The sequence below is a fragment of the Callospermophilus lateralis genome, chromosome 4, assembly GCF_048772815.1.
Source record: "Callospermophilus lateralis isolate mCalLat2 chromosome 4, mCalLat2.hap1, whole genome shotgun sequence".
Taxonomy (NCBI): Eukaryota; Metazoa; Chordata; class Mammalia; order Rodentia; family Sciuridae; genus Callospermophilus; species Callospermophilus lateralis.
The window spans coordinates 73,373,522-73,385,917 of record NC_135308.1 but is presented as its reverse complement, the minus strand read 5'-3'; the positions used below and the strand labels follow the sequence as shown (position 1 = coordinate 73,385,917).

The 12,396-nt window shown below is 36.8% G+C and overlaps 1 protein-coding gene across 1 annotated transcript in view; it reads left to right on the top strand.

Annotated features, from left to right (window-relative positions):
* Positions 1-12,396, top strand: part of LOC143398307 (scavenger receptor cysteine-rich domain-containing protein DMBT1-like) — a 182,500-nt gene that overhangs the window by 85,980 nt on the left and 84,124 nt on the right. Inside the window, exon 19 of the mRNA XM_076855297.1 lies at positions 843-1,157. Coding sequence (XP_076711412.1) covers positions 843-1,157 — 315 coding nt within the window. The remainder of the gene's footprint in view (positions 1-842; positions 1,158-12,396) is intronic.

The window sequence follows — 12,396 nt, the reverse complement described above, 5'->3', positions numbered from 1 at the left end:
AGTTGCCTGAATTCCTTGTATGAACCCTTCCTTCTTCAAACCCAAAGTGTTTCAACCGTCTTACCATTCCATGTTCACATCACACTCTGGTGAGGGCCAGATGGCTTATCTGTTTGTGAGGATACCAGTGTAAGGATGTCATTACATTGGGGAAATGCTATCCAGGATGATCCAGGATAATCTCACAGTGAAAGCATATTTTTTGTTAAGTTTTTTTTTGTTTGTTTGTTTGCTTGTTATTTTGGTACTGGGGTTGAATCAGGGGACTCAACCACTGGACCACAGCCATGACACTTTTGTTTATTTTTTATTTTGAGACAGAGTCATGCCAAGTTGCTGAGGCTGGCTTTGAACATGGGATGCTCCTGCTTTAGCCTTCGAATCAACTAGGAATACAGCCATGTCCCATCTTGCCTACAGAAAGGACCATTTTCTTAATCTTGTTTGAAAAGCCTTTTGCAATGTGAATGAAAATATTCATAGTCTCCCAGGATTAGAAAGTGGACATATTTGCAGCTCCACTATTCTACCACCCTCTGTTTATGCTCATTTTTTAGGATCTGTCAGATGGTTAATCAGATAGCAGATAAAGAATTCACTTTCTGCAGAGCCCCCAGATCAGTGTTTCTGCCTAGTCATTTGCTAATATTACATTGTTGTAGAAACAGAAAAAGAGGTACAAGTTAGCAAAACAGGTTAAAGGGACAAAAATTTCAGTCTTCTACCTAGTGGGCACTTCCTCAGCACAGTCAGCGATGAGCACTCACTACTTAGGAATAAAGAAGAAACAGCAGTAAGAACTGAATGCTCACTGACCCCTGTTTTCCTCTTTCCCATTTCAGAGTTCCTGGCCCTCAGGCTGGTGAGCGAGGACCAGGAGTGTTCTGGGTGGCTGGAGGTTTTCTACAACAACACCTGGGGCAGTATCTGTAGCAGCCACATGGAATCCATGACCTTATCCATGATATGTAGACAGCTTGGCTGTGGAGACACTGGGACTCTGGATTTCTTGGTTCCTCCCAGGGAAGGTTCTAGACCCCGCTGGATAGATGGAATCCGCTGTCGAGAAACTGATAGCTCTCTCTGGCAGTGTCCTTCTGACCCCTGGAAACACCAATCTTGCTCTCCAAAGGAGGAAGCTCATATCACATGTACAGGTGATTACTATTGTCTATTTCTATGTGTTTGTCCTATGTCTGTAGGTTGTTGTTAGGAAAATTTCACATACTCAAATATAATGGATGAATTGAAATAAGTCTACAAAATGAAAACTGGATAGAGATTACTTGATCAACATGTTGCAGTCCTGTTTCAAAGATAGATGTGAGGAAAGCATTGATGACAATTTATATGAAAAGTACCAGAGACTGAACTGAGCATATGAGAGCATGAAGTTATACTCTGTTGAGCATTCTTAGCAATTAGCTAATGCAGTCTGAATTATATTAATTAAACTGTATTATCTTAGTGACAGGATGAATGATTGGACGTCAGTTATACACATTGCTTGCTATGTGGGATCACTTTGTTCCCACACTTCCACCCCACCGTAGGTAATGTGGCTTCATCATCACTATCATCTGATGATAGGTATCACAGTGATCATTTATCTGAGATGAGGAAATGGAGGTTAGGGATACCACTTCATAACTCTCACATTTTCAAGTGAGTAAGGGGCAATTTGGGCAATCAAATATATTGGGCTCTTTACTCTGAAATCCATCTAAACCAGATGGAGAGCCTCTCAGGTTATTTTGTTGATGGAAAGTAATCTAGTGATTTGTAGATAGAAACTTAATTCCAGGCAGGAGGACAGACACAGAAAACAACACCACCAGTATCTTCATGGATTTTCCATTCTAGCCTGACAACAAAATTATGCATAAATTTGAGTGTCATGAAGGTATGGTGGAAATGCGTGATTTGAGGAAAAAATATATCATTTTTAGTTTGATAACTAAAGGAGGAGTAGAGGTCCAATGAAAGAGAAAGTAAAGTATTTATCAGTGTAAATACTGAGGTTGGAGGAGCATAATGACTTTGAGAAGTACTGATAAAATCTCATCATGAGCAGAGCAAGAAGAGGGTGGGGAGAGAGATGCATGATTACCTGGATGGTAAGAAGATCTAGAGGTACCTCCAAAGTGGGGCCCCAATAATAATTCTGTTGAATAGTGGTTTGTTAGTCTTCTCATCTCTACATTATGGGGAATTATTTGAGATGAGGAATGGGTCTTCCCTTATTTTCTTCTTGGAATAATCTTCTCATAGTCCCAGTAGTCTTGGTTGATACTATATCCTCTGAGCCTTTATCCACATCCTACTAGAAACTAATATGCCATTTTATCACTCTCCCAGAAAACATTCCATGGGGCCTGTTGGAAATTGGAGGCTATTATCTTCTAATTTCTTAAGACCCTATAATGTCCACTTCATTTTCTTGTTCTGATAAAATCCTGGCTGTCCTCTGAAAACAATAATGTCCTCATCATTTGGAGGCTCTATGCTTCCCTTTCAACATGCTTTATTTTCAAGATCAAGTCTTAGAACAAGATTGCATCCATTTATTAGAATATTTCTGGTGCACCTTGAAATTTTCAACAATTTCCTTTCTTTTTCTCCATGTCCAGCTACTTGAAATTTGCCCCATAAAGTGGCGCCACCTACCACTTCTTGTTGGTGTCACTCTCCAGCTTAACCACTCCCCCTCATCCAGGAAGGCTGCAGTACCAGCTCACCAGGCTCCTCTGTCTCCTGTTCTAGTGCTGCCAGGATCCTTGAACATACTGAGATAACATCCTGGCTTCACCTTTCCTGACTCTCTCCCTTTGAATCACTCTGCTCCCTCCCACCCTATCTCTATGTATGGCCACACTATTGACCATCACCACCTGTCCAGTTTGAGACCTTGATTGCATTGTTCCTTCTGTGACTGTTTCCTCTTCACCTTCTGGCACATATTCTTGATGCTCCTTTTCCAGATATTTTATCCTCATGCAGATTCCAAATGCTTTCCCTTATCAGTTTTCCACTCTCTTCAGAATTGCACATGTTCTTCTTACCCTATTTAGACAATATGATGCCCTATTATGATACTCTCCCTTCAAGTCCACTCAACTCCCTGCTCTCTTCCTTAACTGTCAATGGCAAGAGTGGTTGTACCAATACCTAAGTCTTCCTTGCCTACACTAGACTAAGCAAGGATTGCTGAATAACAAACAAGTATTGTATCTTGTTAGAGTGTGAAATTATCCTGCTATTCTCTTTGAATTTGTAATCAACCTCTGATGGACCCTCTGGCCCATATTGTAATGTGCTTCTCTCACATATGTTCTTGCCCTCACTGTAACATGTTATTTTTACAAATTCTTAGTTCTTCCTCATGCTGATATTTTAACCCCACCATACATTTAAATGATAATACCTCAAATATCCCTGGAAAATAGGAACCTTCAGCTGTCCACTTTTGTTTTTCCTCTTAAGGTCACTCTACCTTATTGGCTGTTCTTAGTCCATCTTACATCTTTGCTATTTCTCCATGTGCCTTATAAATTTTAGACGGTTCTTGGTTGAACCTCAGACTCTCTACTCTTCTTTAAATGTCCTGCTTCCTCAGATGTGTATTCTAAAGTTGTTGAATGGAATATTCTGTAGGTATCTGCTAAGTCCAGTTGATTTATAATGGTAGTGTAACTATGATGTGTGCTTGTTGATATTTTCTCTGCATGCCAAATCTATTAGTGAAATGGAATATTAAGATACCACTAGCGACTGGGGATGTGGTTCAAGCTCAAGCTCAAGCATGCTCACCTGGCATGTATGGAGGCGCTGGGTTCGATCCTCAGCACCACATAAAAATTAAATAAAGTTGTTTATTTAATTTTTAGTCCACCGAAAACTAAAAAAAAAAATTACAAAATCAATCTCTCTCTCTCTCTCTCTCTCTCTCTCTCTCTCGCTCTTTCTCTCTCTGTCTAAAAAAAAGTAGTATTGTACTGAAGTTTTCCCCCATTATATCCTATGAGTGTTTTTTAAATGAAATTCTGTGTTCTTTTCTTTAGGGCATACTTATTTGTAATTATTATATCTTCTTCATATATTCTTTATTTCGTTTACTCATATGTAATAACCTTCTTTTTCTCTTCTGACTGATTTTGGAGTGTGTTTTTCATATATGAATACAGCTACTTCTGTTTACTCTCAGGTTTCATTTGCTTGTTATATCAATTTTACTTTTCTTGCTGTATCAATTTTACTTTTCTTCTCAGTCTATATATGTCTCTGCCTATGTGGTGAGTTTCAGGCAGGAAGCAAGTTATTGACTCTAGATTTTTAATGCAGTTAGCCAGTCTGCATCTTTTTTTTTTTTACATCTTTTAATTTGAGAATCAGACAACTTATATTCAGAGTTTTTCTATTTATATATGACATTTATTTATATATGACATTTTAAATTTATATATGAAATTTTCATTTATATATGCATTGTAATTCTTATTACATATACAGAGCACATTTTTTCATATCTCTTGTTGTATACATAGTATACTCACACCAATTCATGTCCTCATACCTGTACTTTGGATAATAATGATTGCCACATTCCACCAGCATTAATTACCCCATGCCCTCTCCCTTCCCCTCTAACCCCTCTGCCTTATCTAGAGTTCATCTATTCCTCCCATGCTCTCACTTCCTATCCCACTATGAATCACCCTTCTTATATCAAAGAAAACATTCAGCATTTGTTTTTTGGGGATTCGCTAACTTCACTTAGCTTTATCTTTTGTAACTCCATCCATTTACTTGAAAATGCTATGATTTTATTCTGTTTATTGCTGAATAACATTCCATTGTGTATATATGCCATATTTTTATTCATTCATCTATTGAAGGGCATTTAGGTTGGTTCCACAATTTAGCTATTGTGAATTGTGCTGCTACAAACATTGATGTGGCTGTGGTCCTGTAGTATGCTGTTTTTAAGTCCCTTGAGTATAGAACAAGGAGAGGGATAGCTGGGTCAAATGGTGGTTCTATTCCAAATTTTCCAAGAAATCTCCATAATGCTTTCCATATTGGCTGCACCAATTTGCAGTCCTACCAGCAATGTGTGAGTGTACCTTTTTCCCCACATCCTCGCCAACACTTATTGTTGTTTGTATGTATAATAGCTGACATTCTGACTGGAGTGAGATGAAATCTTAGAATGATTTTTGATTTACATTTCTCTAATTGCTACTGATGATGAACATTTTTTCATGTATTTGTTAATTGATTGTACATCATCTTCTGAGAAGTGTCTGTTCAGGTCCTTGACCCATTTGTTGATTGGGTTATTTGGTTTTTTTGGTGTTTAGCTTTTTGAGTTCTTTATATACCCTAGTGATTAGTGCTCTATCTGATGTGTGAGGGGTAAAGGTTTGCTCCCAAGACAGAGGCTCTCTATTCACCTCACAGATTGTTTATTCTGATGAGAAGAAACTTTTTAGTTTGAGTTCATCCCATTTATTGATTCTTGATTTTAATTCTTGTGCTATAGGAGTCTTATTAAGGAAGTTAGGGTTCCAGATGATGGAGATTGGGGCCTACTTTTTCTTCTATTAAATACAGAATCTCTGGCTATATTCCTAAGTCCTTGATCCATTTTGAGTTGAGTTTTATGCATGGTGAGAGATAGGGGTTTAATTTTTTTGTTGTTGTTGCAAATGGATTTCCACTTTCCCCAGAACCATTTGTTGAAGAGACTATCTTTTCTCCCATGTATGTTCCTGAAACCTTTGTCTAATATAAGATAATTTTAGTTTTGTGGGTTAGTCTCTGTGTCCTCTATTCTGTACCATTGGTCTACCAGTCTGATTTGGTGCCAATACCATCCTGTTTTTCTTACTATTGCTTTGTAGTATAGTTTAAGTTCAGTATAGTGATGCCACCTGCTTCACTCTTCCTGCTAAGGATTGTTCTAGCTATTCTGGGTTTCTTATATTTCCAGATGAATTTCATGATTGCTTTTTCTCTTTCTAAGAGGAATGTCATTGTAATTTTGATTGGAATCACATTTAATAAATGTGTATAGTGCTTTTGGAAGTATGGTCATTTTGACAATATTAATTCTACCTATCCAAGAGCAAAGTAGATCTTCCTATCTTCTAAAGTCTACTTTGATTTCTTTCTTTGGAGTGCTGTGATTTTCATCTATAGATCTTTCACTTCTTTCATTAAGTTGATTCCCAGGTTTGTTTTTTTTGAGGTTATTGAGAATGAGGTAGTTTTCGTCTCTGAGGATTTGTCACTTATATACAGAAATGTCTTTGATTTATGGGTGCTGATTTTATATTCTCCTACTTTGCTGAATTTGTTTACTAATTCTAGAAGTTTTCTGGTGGAACTCTTAGGATCTTCCATGTATAGGAACATATCATCAGCAAATAGTGCCAATTTGAGTTCTTCTTTTCCTGTGTGTATTCCTTTAATTTCTTTTATCTAATTGCTCTTTCTAGTGTTTCAAAAACTATGTTGAATATAAGTGGTGAAAGAGGGCATCCCTGTTTTGTTCCAGTTTTTAGAGGGAATGTCTTCAATTTTTCTCCTTTTAGAATGATATTGGCATAGAGATATGCTCCTGTTATCCCTAGTTTTTCTAGTGTTTTGAACATAAAGGGGTGCTATATTTTGTCAAATGTATTTTTCTTTTGCATCTATTGAGATGATCGTATGATTCTTATCTTTGAGTCTATTGATGTGATGGATTACATTTATTAATGTCTGTATGTTGAATCAAACTTGCATCCCTGGGATGAATCCCACTAGACTGAGGTGCCCATCTTTTTTATGTGTTTGTGTATTTGATTTGCCAGAATTTTATTGAGAATTTTTGCATCTATGTTTATTAGAGAAATTAGCCTGAAGTTTTCTTTCTTTGATGTGTCTTTGTCTGGTTTTGGAATCAGAGTAATATTGGCCTCATAGAATGAGTTTCAAAGAGCTTCCTCTTTTTCTTTTTCCTGAAATAAATTGGAAACTATTGGTATTAATTCTTCTTTAAAGGTTTTGCAGAACTCAGCTGTGTATCTGACTGGTCCTGGGCTTTTCTTAGTTGGTAGATTTTGATGGCATCTGCTATTTCATCACTTAAAATTGATCTGTTTAAATTGTGTATATCATCCTGATTCAATATTGATAAATTATTTGACTCTAGAAATTTGTTGATACCTTTTATTTTTAATTTAATTATAGTACAATAATTTCTATTTATCTGTATTTCTTTAGTGTCTGCTGTGATATTTCCTTTATTATCACATGTGTTAGCGACTTGAGTTTTCTCTCTTCTCTTTGCTAGCATGGCTAAGGGTCTGTTAATTTTATTTATTTTTATTTTATTAATTTTATTTATTTTTTCAAAGAACCAAATTTTTGTTCTGTCAATTTTTTCAATTGTTTCTTCTGTTTCAGTTTCATTGATTTCAGCTCTGATTTTAATTATTTCCTGTCTTCTGATGCTTTTGGTGCTGATTTGTTCTTTTTCTAGGGCTTTGAGATGTAGTGTTAAGTCATTTATTTGTTGACTTTTTCTTCTTTGAAGGAATGAACTCCATGCAATTAACTTTCCTCTTAGAACTGCTTTCATAGCATTCCAGAGATTTCAATGTGTTTTATGTGTACTCTCATTCCCCTGTAAAATTTTTTTAATCTCCTCCTAATGTCTTCTGTAACCCATCGTTCATTCAGTAGCATAATATTTATTCTCTAGGTGCTGGAGTTGATTTTATTTCTTATTTTATTATTAATTTCTAATTTCATTTCATTATGATCTGATAGAATTCAGTGTAGAATTTCTACTTTTTTATATTTGCCTAGAGTTGCCTTGTGACTGGTATATGGTCTATTTTAGAGAAGGATCCATGTGCTGCTGAGAAAAAAGTGTATTCTCTTATTGAAGGTTGCAATATTCTATATATGTCAGTTAAGTCCAAGTTATTGATTGTATTTTTGAGTTCTAGTTTCTCTGTTCAGCTTTTGTTTGAAGATCTATCTAGTGATAAAAGAGGTATGTTAAAGTCATCCAAAATTATTGTGTTGTGGTCTATTTGACTCTTGAAATTGAGAAGAGTTTGTTTGATGAATGTAGATGCTCCATTGTTTGGAGCATATATATTTACAATTGTTAAGTCTTGTTCCTGTATGTTTCCCTTGAGCAGTATGTAGTGTCCTTCTTTATCCTTTTTGATTGACTTTAGTTTGAAGTCTACTTTGCTTTATATGAGTATGGAAAACCCTGCTTGCTTCCACAGTCCATGTCAGTGGTATAATTTTTCCTAACCATTCATCTTCAATCTGTGGATGTCTTTTCCTATTGGTTGAGTCTCTTGGAGGGGTTTTTTTTTTGTTTGTTTGTTTTAATCTGCTACTCTATGTCTTTTGATTGGAAAGTCTAGGCCATTAACATTCAGGTTTATTATTGAGAAATGATTTGTATACCCAGCCATTTTTGTTTATTTTTGTTATTTAATGTGACTGGGTTTCCCCTCTGATTAGATTTTCCTTTAGTGTAATCCTTCTCTCTGCTGATTTTCATCATTTTTTTATTTCCTCTTCTTGGAATATTTTGCTGAGGATGCTCTGTAGTTGTAAATTCTTTTAACTTTTGTTTATCATGGAAGATTTTTATTTCATCATCAAATCTAAAGCTTAGTTTTGCTGAATACAAGATTTTTGGTTGGCATCCATTTTCTTTCAAAGCTTGGTATATATTGTTCCATGACCTCCTGACTTTGAGGGTCTGGGTTGAAAAATCTGCTTAGATTTGAATTGGTCTCCCACTATATATAATCTGATTCCTTTCTCTTGAGGCTTTTAAGATTCTAACCTTATTCTGTATACTATACATTTTCATTATAATGTGCTTTGGTGTAGATCTGTTGGAATTTTGTACATTTGGTGTCCTATAAGCCTCTTGTATTTGGTTTTCCAATTTGTTCTTTATGCTTGGGAAAATTTTCTGATATTATCTCACTGACGAGATTGTGCATTCCTTTGGTTTGAAACTGTTCCTTCCTCTATCCCAATAACCCTTATATTTGGTCTTTTGATTGCTGTCCCATAATTCTTGGATGTTCTGTTCGGGGTTACTAACTTTCTTCACCATGTGATAAACTTTATTTTCCAGATTGTATACTTTGTCTTCATTATCTGATGTTCTTTCTTTCAAGTTATCTAGTCTGTTGATCATGCTTTCTATTGAGTTTTTTAATTTGATTTATTATATGCTTCATTTCAAGGATTTCTGTTTGTTTTTTTTTTCAGGGTCTCTATTTCTCTCTTAAAGTATAATTTGCTACCTGTATTTGCTCTCTTATCTCATTGTTGGAATAATCAATTTTTGCCTGTATTTGCTAATTTAGGTCATTCTTTAATTCAGAGATCATTTAATTATGGACCTTCTAAACTCATTCTCTGACATTTCATCAACGTTGCTGTCCCTGGGTTCTGTTATTATAATGTCCTGGTTTGTTTGGGGCACTTTACTCCCTTGTTTTTTCATGTTGTCTATGTGTCTTCCTTTCTTGCAGAGTGGATCTGAGATATTACAGTTTCTTTCCTACATGTTTATAATATCCATGCAGATTGTCTCTACGCCACCTTGATGTTGGGCTTCTAGACTCTGCTGGTGTCCCTCAATGGATGCTAACGCATCCTATATCTGGGAACTGTGAAAGTTGGAGTGGGTGGATCTAGGCCACTGGGCTTGAACTCCCTTGGTAGTCTGCTGGTCAGAAGAGGCTGTCCTGTGCCCCACTGAGGGAGGGGTGAACTGGGCCTCCCAAGAGCCTGGATTCCATGTGGAGTGTGGTTCCCATATGGGCTGGTGTGGGCAGTCTGGGCTGGTTCTTGGCTCCCCCAATAGTCCATTGGTCAGAAGGGTTGGCCTGCACCAGAGGCTAGGCTCTGGGGAGTGTCTGCCCTTCCAGGAAAGGGGTGGACCAACAGTGCTGTGCACCTGGGCTCTGCAGAAGCTCGTGTGGGTGAATCTGGGCTGCTAGGCTTGGCATGCCTTGGTAGTCTGCTAGTCAGAAGGGGCCATCCTGCACCAAAGGCTGGGCTCTGGCAGTGTCTGCCCCACTGGGGGAGGAGTGTACCCAGCCTACTGACAGCCTGGAACCCACATGGGTTAGTGTGGTGGTCTCAGTCAGAGTATTATTGAAAGGTTTTTACAAGTGCCTGTCATTTTATTTTTCTGGGAGAGTTTGAATAATCTGTGGTTATATCTTTCTCCCTTATTCATCTTGAAGCTTTGACAATTTACTGAATTGATAATGTTTAATTCTTTCCTCTTTCTAACTTGTTTATCTCCTCTTCTAGTGAGATTTATTCTTTCCTATGCTGTCATGGCTAGGTTGTCTTGCTTCCTACTCTGTGTGTAGGATTGCTTCATTATCTTCTACAGTGCAGGATCAGTGGTTCAAAATTCCATTCACTGATGCTTATCTTCAAAAGATTTATTTTCCTTTAATTCTTAAGGATAATTTTTCTAAACATAGTCATGTAGGTGGCAGCTATTTTCTCTCAAGTTTTCAAGTACATCATTCATGGCCCCCTGGCTGTTAGTGTTTCTGCTTATAAATCTGTTATGTTAGGGTCTTCTTAGTAAGCACCCTTCTCTTAATGATGTGCCTTGGGATGTAGGTGTCCTGTAGAGTTGAGATTAATTCAAAGTGGACACTGAGATTAATTCAAAGTGGTTGTTTCTCTGTGGTTTCTTGGGCTAGTAATAATGGATTTTGAAACTCCAGGTATTATGTCAGAACATAATATTTTTCTCTATATTTCTCATACAAATGGGGTCCTTCTGGTAGTTCAGGCATGTTGTTATAGACAGCACTGTGTGTAGGGCATTCTTTCTGTAGTTAGTTATCCAATATTATTTTTAGTGTTTGGTCTGAGAGGATATGGCAGCAACCTGTACTGAGATCCTTCAAGGCATTTTTCCACAACATTTGAATTATTTTGCCCATGTATTCTTAATGTGGAGATTGTCCAAGAGCAGGAGTTATGGCTACTTGTGGCAGCCTCATCTACACTGTGGATTTCTCTATTCCCTATTCATTAAGTGGAAATACCCAGCAACACTTCAGCAGGACAGGTCATAGCTTCAGTAAGGTGCAACTTCTCTAGATTGGCTGGAGTTATATCTTAGTGGCAAAGCACACACCCGATATGCTTGAGGTTCTCTGCTTGATCACCAACATAACTCAGCAAAAAGAAAACAAGAGCAGTAACCACAACCTAACAATAAACTGGCTGGACATGTTGGCACATGCCAATAATCCCAGCCATTCAGGAGGCTCAGGCAGGAGGATTGTGAGTTGAAAGTCATCCTCAGCAACTTAGCAACTTTCTAAGCAACACAGTGAGACATGTCTCAAAATACAAAAAAAAAAAAAAAAAAAAAAAGAAGCCTGTACATGTCTGTAATCTCCTTGGCTTGGGGGACTGAGACAGGAGGATTGCGAGTTCAAAGCCAACTTCAGCAATTTAACAAGGTGCTAAGCAACTCAGTGAGACCCTGTCTCTAAGTAAAATACAAAATATGGCTGGGGATTTGGCTCAGTTGTTCAGTGCCTCTGAGTTTAATTCCCTGTACAAAACCACCCCCCAAAAAAATAAAAATAAAAAAAGAACTGGGAATGTGTTTCAGTGGTTAAGTTCCCCTGAGTTCAATTCAGCATACCAAATAAAATAAATAAATAAACTAGCTATAGAAATACAGTAATAACCAATTGCACTCAGCAACAACTAAAACAGCTGTAACAATTGATAAGGAGAAAAAGAAATATAGAATTAAAAAGAAAGTAAAAAATTAGTAAAAGGAAAATTAATTTAAAAATATCAAAGTTGGAAAATAAGAGAGAAGGAAGTAGGGGAATTATAAAAAGAAAGAAAAATATTTATAACAAAAAAAGAGGGGAACATTAACTAGGCAGGTGGCACTACCTATAATCCTATGGGCTCTGGAGGCTGAGGCAGGAGGATTACAAGTACAGTGCCAGTTTGAGCAACTTAGAACCTGTCTCATAAATAAATAGGTAAATAAATAAATAAAATTGTAAAAGACTGGGGATGTAGCTCAGTGGTTAAGTGCCTCTGGGTTCAATCACCAATACAATAAAGAGAAACGGAGGGTCAGTGAGAAAGAGGAAGAGAGAAAAAATCCATTTGAAGAATTAAAAACAAATTAATCAAAGAGTAGTAAAGAGAATATAATAAAGCATAAAGAAAAATATGTCAAAAATTCTTCCCAGCTAAAATATATGCATTGAAGATACCTTTTCCACATCATGTAACATTTGAATCTACCAGGTATGTGGAAGTTAGTAAAATGCAAAAGAAAACCAGTTG